Source organism: Gymnodraco acuticeps, unplaced genomic scaffold (genome assembly GCF_902827175.1).
Source record: "Gymnodraco acuticeps unplaced genomic scaffold, fGymAcu1.1, whole genome shotgun sequence".
Lineage (NCBI taxonomy): Eukaryota > Metazoa > Chordata > Actinopteri > Perciformes > Bathydraconidae > Gymnodraco > Gymnodraco acuticeps.
The window spans coordinates 4,363,045-4,379,070 of record NW_022989985.1 but is presented as its reverse complement, the minus strand read 5'-3'; the positions used below and the strand labels follow the sequence as shown (position 1 = coordinate 4,379,070).

Below are 16,026 nucleotides of genomic sequence, written 5' to 3'. Positions count from 1 at the left end.
TGGTTAAATAAGAGACTCAACCATTTATTAAATGTACAGAAATACTGTTCAAAATCCACACAAGAACGTGTTGGAGGACAAATCCTTAATTCTAATGTAAACAAAATGGCTGCCCCATCATACACTATATATGTAAAGCAAATGCTTTGGGAATGACCTTTTTCATACTCTTAGGATAAACAGCACTGTTGATTTTAAACCTAATTATGGACAGCTCAATGTGAGTGTCGGCGTCGTGTAAACAGCGTGTAAATCTTTTTGTAAACATTACATTTTAATAGATGGGTATCTTGAATTGCTATGGACCTGTAAAGCTGAAAATTAATTTTCTCTACCTTTAATGCACGTATATTCATGAAGTGCTGTTGAAGAATTAAGGATTGTGGCTTTAATTATGGCGCAAAACTCCTGCAAATGTGCAGAAGTGGTTTTAAAAAAAATACTTCACAGAACAACAGAGATAGTACTTCATAAACATTTTACAGAATCTACAAATGTAATCAAAATGACTCATGGCTGGCTTTTTGAGAACGGAGAATGAAATGCATTCGCTGTAGCTGTAAATAAAGACAACACAATAGTTATAGCATTGAAGACAATCATCTCAAATCATCTCAGACCGCTAGTTTTTTTTTTTTTACCTCAACCCTATTTACAGAAATACAAACCTGATATCAAATACAACCAAATTACAAGAGTTTAGTAAATTTACCAAAAACGCTTCTTATCCAGCACAGGCCGACTCACACAATTTGACCTAAAAATGTGCTTTTCTAACCGACTCTTTTGTAAGCAGGATTGATTTTTCAAAGGGGAGCACAATAAACCATAAACTACCACATCGGCAGAAGTCAGGACAAAGACATTAGCTGCGTCTGTAAACATTCATGACATCAACATTGGACCTCAGTTATCAAATATCTATCAAAGCACATATGAATAGAATAGATGATTACAAAAATTATAACTTTCTTTAGGTAACCAAATCTCAATGAAATAGCAGGTTCTGCATTTCTTTCGTTTAAGCATACACATTTGATTTAGAGCCCCAATTGTGCATCCTGTAAGTGATTAAACGGACATTTACAGAATGACACTGCATTTGCTTATTTTACCATTAATCAGTTTTAGGAAAGCTACACCTCCCTGTTATATGGCTTAACGTGTTTATGACAATAGTTTGAACAGGAGGCTTTAAGTCATCCAGCAATGTAGCAATGATGGCTTTGCTTTAGCTTCACTTACTTTAGTTGATGTACATAGGCACTACTATCACTGAAAATGTCACTATTTTACCACAAAGAGAATTACCCTCTCATCATGAAAACAGTTAAAAAGTATGTAACAGTAATGAAAAATATGTAACCTCACTGACAACCGTTTTTGTGTGAAAAAAACAATGCATCTTAAGTGTGACCGGATGTGTTGAGTAATATAAAAAGTCTAACGATCAAATGTTTAGCCCTTGCAAAGATATAGGTGTAACAGTAAGTGTAAAGCAATCAATGTTAAGTGCAAAGTAATACCACCAACAAGTTGGGATAACTCCGGACCCATAAATGCTAACTCAATTACTTCAGAACATATGGCCTTATGGCTCCATACATACTGTAAAGCAGAAGTGTAAGATGGTGACGGTTATTGTTTGGCTTGCTTTAAGCCATTTATCAAATCTGTGATGTACTTTGCTCGTTACTGTTGAACAGTTTCAAGCAGAAATTAAACTAATTTGAGATTTAAAAATAATCCTATATGGGTAAAGTGGGTCCAGAACAGATTTGATTAACTGTTCAGTCACAGCATTCATCTATTTGCAAATGCATTAACATTCAAAGATTCAAAAGGTCCCTGCCATGTTATTTAGATGGCTCCATGAACAATCGTGCTCCTGCTAAGTTTAGCAAAAAAGCTACTTTCAATTGTGACTGCCTTATACTGTATTATACAGGCAAAAACATGAATGATAAAAGAGGCCCAATGTTTGGTCTTCTGCAAATAGAGTTATGAGATAGGAGATGGAGAATATGTACACAGTGGATGTGAGAGCTGGTCTGGAGGCAGAAAAAGAGATGCTCCCCAATCCTACAGACACCTCCCTAAAACGCCATCTGTCTCTCGGTCAGACACGGTTTCTCACTCACACCTATTTCCCTTCTTTGTCCTCTAAGCGACCTGGAGTAAAAATGTAGTCCAAGGCTTGTCTCTCAGCAGCAGCCACATTAGGGTGCCAGAGGTCCACCATGAAGACCACCCGAGGGCCGTCCTCTGCACCGCCTGCACACACAGGAAAAACAATCATTTTGTGATGATCTTTGATATAAAACCCCGTCAAACTCATATTAAAAGGCTCTCAATTCACTTTGCTGGTAATACCGTTTTTAGAGCAATCCTTTATGAAGAAGGAAATAAAAAATGGACAGGATCCAATAAAATATTATGTTTTAATCCCTTCTTACCCTCGTGGAAGGCCCTGTGGAGGAAGGAGTCATCGAATAGCAGACAGCTGCCCTCAGACCAGCACTGCGGCTCTCCACCAACCACCAGCTCGCAGGAGGGGGGCACTCTGAGACCTGCCAGAGGAGGAAAATAAAGGTCAATCCATGTGTCATTATGCAACAGCAAACTGAGTTTCTCAATGTTTCAATTAGTTAGATTTAAGACTTTTTTTACGATCATATAAATAAAATGTAACACCCATTTGTATTTTGCAGGCAGAAGTTTAGGGATAATTGGAATGAATATGAATAATTCCTATTATTAATTTACACACATTCATGTTTTGATATTTTCAAACATTACAATATAAGAGCAATGTAAGTCTCAATCTAGTTATACCTGAAATCTAGATCTGAAGAGGCTAGTAGTTTAGCTTTATTGATGTGCTCGAGGAAAATCTGATTGGGGGAAGAAAACCTTCATTTAAATTGTGGTTCTGTTGTCGGACAAGCAAAAATTAAATAACTGTTGAAGGTTAAGATAACAGTATAGCATTAACTTTAAATACAAAAATTGAATTTAAACAATTTGAGAACTGTTCCTTCAACACCTAATTTGGTATCTCCCAGGTGACTTATCCCAGGAAAAAGGCTCTTTGCTAAGAGCGTCTCGTATTATTACGGTTTTAAATCATCCTACTAAGTCTCTTTCTTTAAGAATAAGCATCAATATTTATAGCCATCTCACAGGGTGCATTTGTAAATAGAATCAAATCTCAGGTGCAATCGAAATTATAAAAACAATCACATTAGCCACTCCATTTCAGCCATTATGACCCAAGAGGATCCACATGTTCAGCCTTAACACTAACAGCTGGGTCACCCCTCCTCTGTAGTTAAAGACCCCCTCACAGCACATGGTTGAACGAGTAAACCGCTCTCTCTCTCACCCAGGTGGCAGCGCAGTCGGACGTTTGTTGGACCGTAATGCTCGGTGATCAGCGCTCCAGGAGTCAGCACGGAGAAGCAGGCGTTTCCGAACACGTTGTTGGCGATGAAGGTGCGCAGCTGGCCCAGCACCCTCCAGGCCCGCGGACACCTCCTCACGTTGAGAACCAGGGGGGTGCCTTGGTTGACCAGGTAGTAGGTCCACCACTGCCCCCGTGGGGTGTTGTTGGATTTCCACCCTGGTGGCAGGGAGGAGCCGCTGCGGGCCGGGGGCTGGTGGTAGATGCTCTCAAACTCGGCCATGAGGGCGGGGAAGCTCTGCTCCAGCAGCTCCACGTCATGTCTCTGCACTTCTCTGGAAAAGAACGGGGCTGAGGGGAGGTCTGGGAGGAAGAACACCTCTGGCCGCTGGATGGTGGGTCGGCTGTTTAGGTATCGGCCTTGATCACGGACTCCTTTGTGCACCCTGCCCATTCCTGACCAGGTGTAGCGTTTGGCGTAGTCCTGCAGGCTGTGATAGAGCTTCTGGTTCAGACTCTCTCCAGCGCTGGTGCATCGGAAGCAGTCTGACGACTGGCAGAAAGCGAAGCCGTTCTGCTCCTCCAGCATCGACCCCTGCTTCCCTTTGCCCCTGTTTCGGCAGTCTGAACTCATGAAGCCCCCCACCACTCCTCCGATCCGACTGGGCCCAGACAGATACCTCCCACGCAGGGGGCTGGAGCCGTGCTCGCGGCCCACCCTGTAACAGTACCACATAAACAGCAGCAGCACACACATGGCTATGGCAAAAGCACAGATCTCACACTCCCTTATGGACTGCATGCCTCCAGCCACCATCTCTCTCACGTTCTCCAGTGACCACTCCATCTCGGCTCGGATTGCTGAATCTGACGTTGGCTGGAAAGAGTGCTGATGCAAGATCAGTTAACACGTCTTTTCTTGATTGTGATTGAAAGGGGCATTAAACCACACACAGGGCGTTAGTGAGTATAGTGTCAAGCAGCTCTTATTGCCCCCCCTACGGTAAACAGTCAGCTGATTCGATCTGACACTCTTGCTCTTCAGTCCTAACATTTCAGCACTCTGCAGCGAGGGAAGGATTCACCTTGCATGATGTCTGGCTGTGCGGTATTTGTGCTGCTCCCTCTCTGCTTCTTTCTCTTAGATAAATGCAGACAGACGCCGCGCCTTAGGGGTAATCTGTTGCCTGAAAAACAAAAAGACAGAGGCAGAGACAGAGGGATGATGAGAGAGAGAGGAGGATATTGTAAGTGGCATTGGGGGAGACGCTGCAATTGATATGATGTATCCTATTAACTGTTAATGAGTTGGCATGCAGAATGAGGGATCATAACAATCTGCTTTGTGTCTTCCTCCTCAGAATTTGGGCATCCTGTATGCAGCACACCTGCTGAAACTCACCCACACACTGTGGACTTCAAAATGACTGCACCCCGTTCACACACAAACACACACACACACTTTGGGCACAATTTGGAATTCACACACTCCTGTATAAAAACCATGAGTCATTGGCACATTGCTGCATTTAACACAGAAATCTCCATTTAACATTTGTGTGCACCACGCATACAGAAGCCCACACTACACAGTGAATTATGTAAACTTAAAACCCACCCACATGTACAGTATAATTGGCATTCATAGGTTGCTCAGCAGGAGCTGTATAAATGGATCCTCGGAGGTAAAAAGGGAGGGGGCTCTGTTTAAACCTATGTGGCTTTAATTCTTTTTTTTTTAGGACTGAATTACATGATTATATAATAATAATGGACCAGCAGCCAAACGCGAGGAGTGCAATGCGTCAACTGTGATCAGAACTCCACGATGCTCTCTCTCCAAAAATGGTCGGGTAATCCTGCTCCAATAGATCCTCCCCTACATCTTGTCAGACAGCACCAAGACGCCCCCACATCCCCCGATGCTTTTAGGGTAGACTGGCAATCCAACCCAACCATGAAATCATCTAAAACACACACACACCCACCCACCCACCCACCCACCCTGCCTGCCTAGTTTATCCACTGTATCCATGCAATCTCACCACCAGGGCCAAGATGCCACACAAAGTGATGACCAACACATTGATGGGCTCCATCGATCAATACGCCATGGAAAACAAGCTCAACACAGTAACCTAACCACATTGTCTAGAGATGTTTTTTTTTTTCTTTGATTCGTGCACAGGTTTCTTGTATCCATACCTATTCAACATTCATGGCTGTGGGGCCAGTGGAGAGAAGAGGCGTACAGGTGTTTCTCCAGGCGAAGCTGCGCACCACTGCAGTACACAAGGTAGACGGATTTCACTCGCTAACATTGTGGGAAATATGTCTCCAAAAGGCAGAAAAGAAGTCCGAACTGGACGCAACAGCCATCGTGTAGCAGAGGAAGAATACAAAAACTGTCTCACCGACGGGTTGACTCCCTGTCTGTCTGTCTGTCTGTCTGTCTGTGATGGACAGCAGCCTCGCGAAGGTTTCAGACAAATGTTGTTGTAAATACTGAAGCTCCACCAGGGGAAGCCACCCAGCCTCAAGCGCTCAGAGGAACAACACGCAGCGTTATTTCCGGTCAAGCCTTTCAAAATAAAACTCAACGTATAATTCAATTTGTACCTTCTATGCCCAGGAACCATTAGTCTCTTTGGTTTATATAATGTCTATAGTGTTTCTCTTAAATAAGAATGAACAAAATATAGAGTTGACCCACGTTTGAATAAATTGGTATGTTAGTTTTTGAAGTGTGAAACCTTAACAGTGTTTTTATAAAAACATGCATTTGAAGGGGGCTTAACACTTAATGGAATACATGCAGAAAAGTGGTGTCTTTTCAAATGACATGGTTTACATTAGACATGAGCTTCTGTTAAATTATTAACAGTTTAAAACATACATCGTTTTATTAATATTTAAATAATTATAATAAATGAGTCAGCTTCACAGGTATTAGTCGTGTTGACTGACCTATGAAGCGGTCCAGATCTTAACTGCGGACCTGCAGAGTTGGAAACAAGAGAGCAAAGGTAAGTGTAGTATGTGTTGCTGTTATATAGATATATGTACCTTAACAACAATGCTGTAAAACTGCATTTAAGACAGTTCTGTTTACTCACACCTGCCTCCCCGCATCTAAAGTACACTCATTTGGTTGAAAAAGAAGATTACCTGCGGATTAAACCATCCAATAAAGCTCTGCAAATGCAACACCCGCTGGTCTCCTTATTTTACAAATGTGCCAATATTTTCCTGTGCAAGCTTCAGCAGTAACTGAGATCACCTCCATTTGGAATTTAACTCTGTTGCACCCAATGTACATTACACAGAAACATACATACAACTAAAACAAACATTAATACAATTCAATACAAGTTGAATTATGCTATTAAATGACAATATTATACACATTTCAGATGCATTCATATGAGTTGCTGGGTGGACAGGTAGCTTTTTTCTGTTTAGACAGACCCAACAGACCCTCAACATGTCTGCCCTTCCGAGGCCTTTGCTGAGGCAATGGTGCAACAACTTGTAGTTAAAAGACAGAATGATTGATTGAATAATTAAGAAAACACATGAAAACAAAAAATGACAATAAGAATCTTCAATATTGGCAGCCCTGCTAAAAGACTAGTGATTATGTCTTCCTAATTTACTTTGGAGGCAACATTGCCTTATTTCTGGTTTTGCTCTGGTAATCTCTCCTGACTTGATTTAATTGAGAGCCTCCCTCTTCCGTATGCCTCATGGCTCGCCCATCGACTACTGTTTGACTGAACTGCAGACAGCATTTCCCAAGATGCATTGCAACGTGACTGGGTTTTGCTCACAGTAATCATAGATCAGTACTTTGACAGTGAACATGTTTGATACATTATACGACAACATGAACATCTTTAACAAAAATAATCCAACTGTAAAGTGAAAATTACGGATGCACTCTTCCCATTGGTTTTCAATTTTAAAGTCTGAAGTGGGAGTTTCTTTGGAGCAACAATACTCATAGAACAAGTAAAGCAACGTTACCATACCAAAGTTGTAATGCTGATTTTCAATCTGACAGGCCCAAACTAGTCCTGAATTCCAGCTATTCAACTCGGTTACAGTGTAAATAAGTCTTTCTGAATAAAAAGGCAGGGCTTTAAACGCAGCACATTTTCAACTCCACTGATACAGTAGCTGCAGTGGCGTTTTTATATGTACAAAAGTGGTGGGGCATAAAAAACGTAGATGTCTATAAACTTCTGCAGTGACGTGCAGTGAGGTTCATGTATTCAATTCAATTCAATTAAAAACCTTTATTTATCCAGGTAAAATCCCATTGAGATCAATGATCTCTTTTTTAAGGGAGACCTGCAGCAGTAGGTTCCACAAGAAGACATAAACAACAGAACAACAAAAGGACATCATACAGCAAAATGTACAGGGATTACAATTTACATATTTAACCACAAGTACAGGTACCAACAGCATCTGATTTTGTAGCATCCAACCGAGCTTTAAAAACATGTAGTGGTACTAGCTTGGTAATTTTCCATTCTTTTTGCAGACTGTTCCATGTTAGTGGAGCTGCACATCTAAAAGCTTTCTTCCCTAAGACAGTCCTAGCACTTGGCACATTTAATAAAACCACAGCATGCGATCTCATGCAATAAGTACTTTCAATTCGCAGAGAGATCAGGGAGCAGATATAAGATGGTAGTTTATCCAACATGGCTTTGTAAATGAAAAAGTACCAGTGACTGAGCCTCCGTACAGTAAGTGATGGCATAACCGCCTTGGTATACAGGGTACAGTGATGCGTAAGTGCTTTACAATTTGTCAAAAATCTCAGTGCACTGTGATACGCAGCATCTAACTTGCTCAGGTAATTGGCAGGTGCATTCATATATAACAAATCACCATAATCCAGCACAGGTAAAAAGGTCAGAGTGACTAGCCTTTTCCTGGCCTCAAGCGAGAAACAGGACTTATTTCTGTAAAAGAAACCTAGCCTAACCCTCAGCTTTTTAAGCAGGTTATTGACATGAAGTTTAAAAGTGAGACAGTCATCAAGCCAGATACCCAAGTATTTGTAACAGGTAACCACTTCAAGTTGTATTTCTTGCGTAGTTACAATATCCAAAGCAGTCTCTGGTGTATTTTTTAGCTTTAGCTTTAGAAAAGAGCATTACCTGGTTTTATCCACATTTAAAAGAAGCTTAAGCTCAGAGAGCTGAGCCTGAATAATGTTAAAAACAGCCTGTAATTTAACAACAGCCTCGTTAATCGAGGGACCTGCACAGTACATAACGGTATCGTCCGCATAAAAATGTAAGGTTGCTCCTTCGACATTTTCACCTAAACTATTAATATAGATAGAGAATAATAGCGGACCTAAAACTGAACCTTGTGGTACACCATTAGTGATGTTTAACCACTCAGAAGACAGCCCATCAAACTGAACACATTAGGATCTTTCAGAGAGGTAGTTTACAAACCACCCCACTGCATGGCTGGACATGCCTATACTGACCAGCCTTTGCTTCAAAATGCAATGATCGACAGTATCAAAAGCTTTGGATAGGTCAACAAATAGAGCTGCACAACTCTGCTTATTATCTAAAATACTCGTAATATCATTTACCACTTTCATTGTGGCAGTGATGGTGCTATGTTGCTTTCTGAAGCCTGACTGATGTTTAGACAGGATGTCATTGTTACATAAAAACTCCTTTACCTGTTCACTCACTAAGCGTTCAAGAACCTTGGCCAGAACTGACAACTTAGAGATGGGTCTATAATTATTTAATAAGGTGGCCTCCCCTCCTTTTAGTAGTGGCATGTATGAGGGGACGTACAGGCCGTAATTCATACTGGTCCTCTCACACACATATATTCTCCTTTTACATACATACATTTTCACTCTCACACACGTATATATTTACACTCACACATTCATACATTCTGCTCTCATATTATCATATTTCAATGCACACATTCATACATTGTCACTCACACATTTATAAGTTTTTCACTCACACATTTTTACATTTTGTTCTCATATTCATATATTTTAATGCTCATATTTATACATTTTGCTCCCATGCACATTCATTCAATGTTTACATTTAATATTATAAATTATATATATGCATGTGTAGCCGGCGCTACTGTTTTCTGGATTAGCTGTCAGGCCATATGTATATATATATATGTATATTATATATACATATGTATATATATACTAATGTTCCAAGTTCCAGGGGCGTGGGTTTGGATGGAAAAATAAGGACATACGGCATGCATGAGTTAGAGTTTTCAAATCCATTCAGTAGTGTTCCCCCATGGCTTTTCCCAATGGTAAATATAGATATGAGTATTGTAGAAAAGAAAAGAGAGTGGCAAATATATGAAGTAGGATTCAAAACAAGTATGTACCTCAGGAATAATTATCACAACTACCTCAAAATATACACAGATGGTTCTAAGAACAAGGAAGAGTGTGTCGGAATTGGTATATATATCCCAGAATTTAAAATATCGATCGATCGAAGAGCGTCAGATCAATTATCAGTATACACAGCAGAAATGCTGGCAGTAATAATAGGATTACAGTGGGTGGAAGAGGTCAGACCAGATATGGTGGTTATATGCACAGATTCATTATCCATTTTAAAAAGCATACAACATCAACTGCCAGAGAAGACATACTCATAGAAATGAATCATAGCCTGTTAAGACTTCACAGAGGCGGTATAGATCTTCCAACCCAGTCTCATGGCATTTCGTGTTCACCAACACGATTTTTAATCTATTGATTCGTGTTCACCAACACGATTTCCCCCTTTTTTTCGTGTTGCACAGCACGATTTTAAAAGCAATGTATTTCTACTGGTAATGTGTTTCGTGCCTGCAGCACGTCTTTTTCTCCGGTCGGGTCGTGGAAGACCGGAAGCTGTGTAGTTCATAAAAACATGTTCTTACTCAATATCAAGCCACAATTATTGCTTTTATTTTAAATCGTATAATTTTGGACTTTTGTTGCCGTCTGTGAGGAAAATAAATGGGGCTCAGAGCCTCAGAATACTGAAATCTGTATTTTAAAATATTTTTTTCCTTCTAATTTGTTATTCTTTTCAAAATAACACACTGTTATTTACTCATCAATAACACACAATTATCCTTGCTTTTATTTATTGGTTTAATTCCATAATCTCGTTTTTTTTTTGCGTCCGTCAGGAACTGAATTTCAAAATAAAAATAACCGGAAACTGACGTAGGCCTATAAAGGACATTTCGAGCATCATTGCGATTGTCAACATTTCTGAGTTTAGGATGGCCGAAGACACTACACTACCCATAATCCCCAGCTATCGTTTAGGACTACAGTCCCCGTGATTAATCTTCAAACTCTGGGATTGGATGTTGGAGTGGCAGTGCGCCAAGGTTACGCCGAGCGTCAAACAGCTGTTTGAAATGGAACGAAACCACGCCAGACTATCCAAAACTGGAATCGAACGCCCCCCCAGAACTACACATGCTGGCTAGTGTTTCGCAAAATGTTCTATGGGACGTCTCTACTGAACGTTTTCGTTTTTCCCACAATTAGAAGTTGCCAGTATTAAACACATTGGTTTTATCAAATGTAAAACATATAATTAATAAATGGGTGAAAATCGCTTGTGTCCATAATGCGCAGCATTAATATATACCCACATGACAGCTCATTGTTACTTTGTAATTCTACTCCACTACAATTCAGAGGTTAACCTGGTATTTTTACTCCACTACACTTATTTGAGTTACTTTGCAGATTCTGATTAATGATGTGAAATATAAACAACCCTTAAATCAGACTTTAGTTACACCTGAGTAAAATTCAGGTAAGGTGATTGTCAAGTGCCAACAATCAGGAGAGATATTTGATAGTTGGTGCTTGAGAAGACTAAACATGTATCTACAATTGACATGAATGGAAACGAGTAATAAAGTATATTCATTACTCGTTATTCTCTACTAATAGTTAATTAAAGACTGTATATTATGGCTATTTTGCACATCCCTTTCAAGATTTTCAAAGGTTTATTGACATATCATATACACAACTACGGTGTAGTTATGCAATGAATGAAAAACTTGAGTCACAGGTTCCTCAACAGTGCATTACAAGACATCTATCAATATGTGTTTACCTCCACCATTAAACTGTCATATGCTGCACATTTCTTATTCTATCTACATACATAAGAGTATAATTCATATGTATAATATCAGTTAAAATAAGTGCTTCAACATAGTTAACATTGCAGGAAAGCAATATATTAGACGTTAAGTACTTTGTCAGGCTTAATATTTATCTGTAGATAGATACCCCCAAAGTTGTTTTCTTATTTAAAAGAAGACCTTAATCTGTTATTTAATGTTTAAATAAAAGTTAATTCGTTTTTCTGTTTTGCACCTCCTCCTATTAATATCTTTGTACATCCTGCACTAAACTGTTTTATTGTAGAGATCACTTATAGTATCTTCTTGATTTTTTATATTCTATATTTCTATCACAGACCTTCTACTTTCCCCCTATGAAAGTATGTACTCTTAATATTTTTGTAATCAAATATAACACATAAAAACAATAATTCAATAATGTGCTTTAACCACTAGGCGGTGCACACAAGGTACACACAGCCATAATAACTTTGTTATTATATTATTAGTGTAGGACACTTATGTATGTACAACATCTGAAGATGTGTAGTTTTATTCATGCTTTCACATAATTTTACAGCATATTGCTGTACTATTTCAGACTCAGTATTTACATTCTTACATTCAAAGAAAATCAGTAATATCTTTAAAAAACTACAAGTACTTTTATATCAGCTGTGCACCGTTATGGTGTAAATATAACCTATCTATGAATTAGATCAAATGTAAAAGTCAGCCGAATTAGTGTTGATACTGCAAGGAGACGTATTGTGTGAAGAGAAATTGAAGATGTTGTTTAATTGTGGATATATTTATGATCCACGTCAAGTATTTAGTTTCGGCGGCATTTCTTCAGTTTTTCCAAAGGTCTTCTCATCAGGGCTCTATAAATAAAGAACTACGGCAGATCTGTAATATGTAATGCAGCCGAACCGTGTCTAACAATGCCGTTATGTGATGACTTTCAAAGAGAAAAGCAAGAGCACTCGGAATTAAGTATTATTTTATTCTTTTAAAATGTTTTCCGGATTTCATATAATATAAACACCAAATCCCAGCATGCATTGCGGCTAAAACATCCAATCAGCGAGCTTAAACCATAGCTGAGGATCTTGGGTAATCGCTCGAAATGACACCGTGTGGTGTTTTGTGAAATGCTGTTGTGTTTTGTGAAATGCTGTAGTGTTTTCTGAAATGCTGTTGTGTTTTGTGAAATGCTGTGGCGTTTTGTGAAATGCTGTGGCGTTTTGTGAAATGCTGTTGTGTTTTGTGAAATGCTGTAGTGTTTTGTGAAATGCTGTTGTGTTTTGTGAAATGCTGTGGCGTTTTGTGAAATGCTGTAGTGTTTTGTGAAATGCTGCTGTGTTTTGTGAAATGCTGTGGTGTTTTCTGAAATGCTGTAGTGCAGGGGTGCCCAACCAGTCGATCGCGATCGACCGGTCGATCGCGGGGAGATTCCCAGTCGATCGCGAGATGTGTCTAAAAATAGAACAACAACATTCTGTTGTATCGTTAATGTCCTGTAACATAATCTTCCTGTGCAGAATAATGTACTTGAACGCATCAAAGCTTTGTGATTGGCCGGCGTGACCCCATGTGTCGGGGCGTGGCTGGTGGGCAGTGGGCAGTATTTCGCTGACGTTGTCCGTGTCAACAGGAGTGCCAGTCCGCACACACACAAGACCGCAATTATGGCAGAAGCAAAAAAGCCCAAATTATATCATTTTCACTCCGAGTGGGAGGATGATTATTTTTGTATCTATTCCAATTCAAAGTCCATCTGTCTCATCTGCAATGCGAGCGTGGCTTTATTGAAGAAGGGTAATTTAGGAGCGGCATTTCAAAACAGTGCACAAACGCTACGAGACGGAATTCCCTCCTAATTCTGCCCTACGCTCCCAAAAGGGGAGGGGCCTGAGAGGACAGCTAAATGCACAGCAGTCCATTTTCACCAGGCCCAACAACAAGAGCAAGGCTGCTACCAGAGCATCTTATCGAGTCAGGCACGTTCTTGCGAAACACATGAAGTCTTTCAAAGACGGCGAAGTTGTGAAAGAAGCATTCATGGAGGCTGCCCACGCGCTTTTGGGGGACAGTAAAAATAACAGTAGCATTTCAACAGGTTTTTGATATAATAAAAACTCAAGTTAGATACCGTTATTAATCAGCTGTAAGTTTGAGTTTGTTTGAACTTATTCATTATAATTATTGTACAAAATGGTATAAGAATGCAAACTTAAATTGATTATAGTCTATGATCAATTCAGGTTAAGAAACTAGTGTTGCTTGCATCCTATTTTAAAGGCATTTATTTTTATACTCTACTAAAATGCATAAAAAAGGGTTTGATTCTATTAATTTTGTCTTTTTTATTGCACTGTTGCAGCAGATTCCTGTGTAGCTTCAGATCTGAGTTGTCTTATTAGTAAGCCTAATTTATACTTTTGTAGCAACACTATTTTTATATAATGGCAAAGAAAGGGTTCAGAGTATTTTCTTTTTTCCCTGTGTCATATGTGGCAGCACTGTTCAATGTTTCTTGAAAACATTACCCACTTATAACAACACTGTTGTGTAACTTCAGTTAAATACTTGTGTAGATTAGAAAGAGGTAAGATAAAGGATCTGCAGTATTTTATGAAGTATTCATCGTACAAAGGTCAGTTTTATACAAGTAGAAGTGTGTATTTACCTGGCTGTCAGTAATGGCTACGCCTCTCTATTTGGACTGGTAGATCTCGGCAGACTGGCAACTTTAAAAGTAGCTCTCGGTTCAAAAAAGGTTGGGCACCCCTGCTGTAGTGTCTTGCACTCAGGGCCGCCCCTCCCTACAGGCCAATCACGCAGGCTGCATGGGGCCCCGCCTTGCGCAGGGGGCCTCAGCTGCTGTGCGAAGTTCTCCGCTCAGTTCTCCGCGCAGCCCCCGCGAGAGTGAGAGGTGACAAGGGGAGCACGTCTGTAACCCGACACCGTTGCAATGAATCGACATCTGACCAATCACGGCTTTGATACGGCCACTAGTGCAGGTGAAGAGATGTCGGTGAAAAGACAGTTTCAGTCCGGCGCAAGCTAGAGGGAAAAAAAAAAAAAACTTGTAGAAACTAGAGCATCACTCGAAGGTGGGTTATTGTCAAATGTACAACTTGCGAATGTTGTATAAGTCAAATTGCCAATTGCCATATTAAAACATCAGCTGCATTTCACGACATGAAGAAGGCAGTCTCTGCAGAGCATATATAGGCTAATGGAGATGCAGTTATTTCCAGCATTCTTTATTTACCATTCATTCAAGTATGTGATGCCTTTTATCTGCTAATGTACAGGAGGGAGAGTGATAAACTGTCTGTCTAGTTGGCTTACATAACAGTTAAAGTTTACAGCCTAAAAAACATGGAGCATTTTTCCCCCTTTCATTTTTATGTCAATTTGCACATTTCATGGTGACGCTCAGCCTCTCCCCTTAACTCCTAACAGTCATCATCATGTCAACCACAACACAGAGAAATACTGATAGAAATGTGTGTGTGTAGTTGTTGATACGACAGAGGGAACTACATTTGAATACAGATTTAAGAAATATCAGTTTTTGAACATGTCATAAGCATGTTTTGTCTTGACTATATTACAATAAAATAATATAGTATTTATATTATTGAATTGATTATGATTATTATTATTATTAGTAGAAGTTGTTTATTTGCATTAATTATATTTTAATCTTTTTGAGGCTAGTATTTGGCAGGAAATGCAAACGTATTCTGGCAGAAAAGGTAGGAGAAAGACCAGAAAGGCAAATAGTATCATAAAGTTCAAAAGACAATCAATATGTATTAAGAAAGAAACAGAAGGGAGGAAATCATGATAGTTAGACTCTGTATGTCATGGTGGAAAGTAACAGTGACAAGTGTGGGAACTGTGGAGATAAGGGAAATGTGGAACATGTTTTATTAAATTATGTCACCTATAAAGCTGAAAGAGAAAAACTAAAGGATAAAGTGATAGAGGCAGAGAGGGAGTGTGGTTGGTATTCTGGGAACAGAAGGAGAAGGAGTGAGAGCTACCAGAAAGGCACTGTTTACTTTTCTGAGAGAAACTGGGATAGGTAAAATAATCTAGGTTAGAATAAATTATGGATGATTGTTTTGTTTTGTTTTATTTATTTTATGGTTTCTTATTTTAGTTTTCGTTATTTTGTGTATTCGCACCTATACCAGTCATATTATTTCATCCAGTAGCCTAGTTAATCTTTCACCAGAAAACCGTTGAAAATGGCTATTTGTTTAAGCACCGGATTGGCAAAACAGGAGAGTAAACCAGTCTGCCTTGATCTATGAATTCATGTCCGGGACTCTCACGGTATCTGCTGCCCGCAGCTGTTAGAGAAGGAAAACCTCCTTCACTTCATGAAATGGCTGCAGGCAGCATCAGGAGGCAGA

General features: G+C 39.6%; 1 protein-coding gene across 3 annotated transcripts; it reads right to left on the bottom strand.

The window, feature by feature from the left end:
• Nucleotides 1-14,328, bottom strand: asphd2 (aspartate beta-hydroxylase domain containing 2). 3 transcript variants are annotated; one of them, XM_034212725.1, is made up of 5 exons: nucleotides 14,283-14,328; nucleotides 6,371-6,401; nucleotides 3,386-4,590; nucleotides 2,457-2,570; nucleotides 1-2,274 (listed from the first exon to the last, which is right to left on the bottom strand). In XM_034212725.1, the coding sequence occupies exons 3-5, from the start codon at nucleotides 4,248-4,250 to the stop codon at nucleotides 2,144-2,146; spliced, it is 1,110 nt and encodes a 369-aa protein (XP_034068616.1). In that variant the 5' UTR covers nucleotides 4,251-4,590; nucleotides 6,371-6,401; nucleotides 14,283-14,328; the 3' UTR covers nucleotides 1-2,143. The 3 variants fall into 3 exon arrangements, with proteins under 3 accessions (XP_034068616.1, XP_034068615.1, XP_034068617.1); XM_034212724.1 differs by lacking the exons at nucleotides 6,371-6,401; nucleotides 14,283-14,328 and adding exons at nucleotides 5,609-5,685; nucleotides 5,818-5,957; XM_034212726.1 differs by lacking the exons at nucleotides 6,371-6,401; nucleotides 14,283-14,328 and adding an exon at nucleotides 5,818-5,931.
• Nucleotides 14,329-16,026: the final 1,698 nt, after the last annotated feature.

Coding starts and splice junctions, on each gene's coding strand:
- asphd2 (XM_034212725.1), bottom strand. CDS start 4,250: ATGGAGTGGTCACTGGAGAACGTGAGAGAGATGGTGGCTGGAGGCATG. Junction 2,571..3,385: donor CCGACTGCGCTGCCACCTGG/GTGAGAGAGAGA, acceptor CTCCTCTGGCAG/GTCTCAGAGTGCCCCCCTCC. Junction 2,275..2,456: donor CCACAGGGCCTTCCACGAGG/GTAAGAAGGGAT, acceptor CTGTGTGTGCAG/GCGGTGCAGAGGACGGCCCT.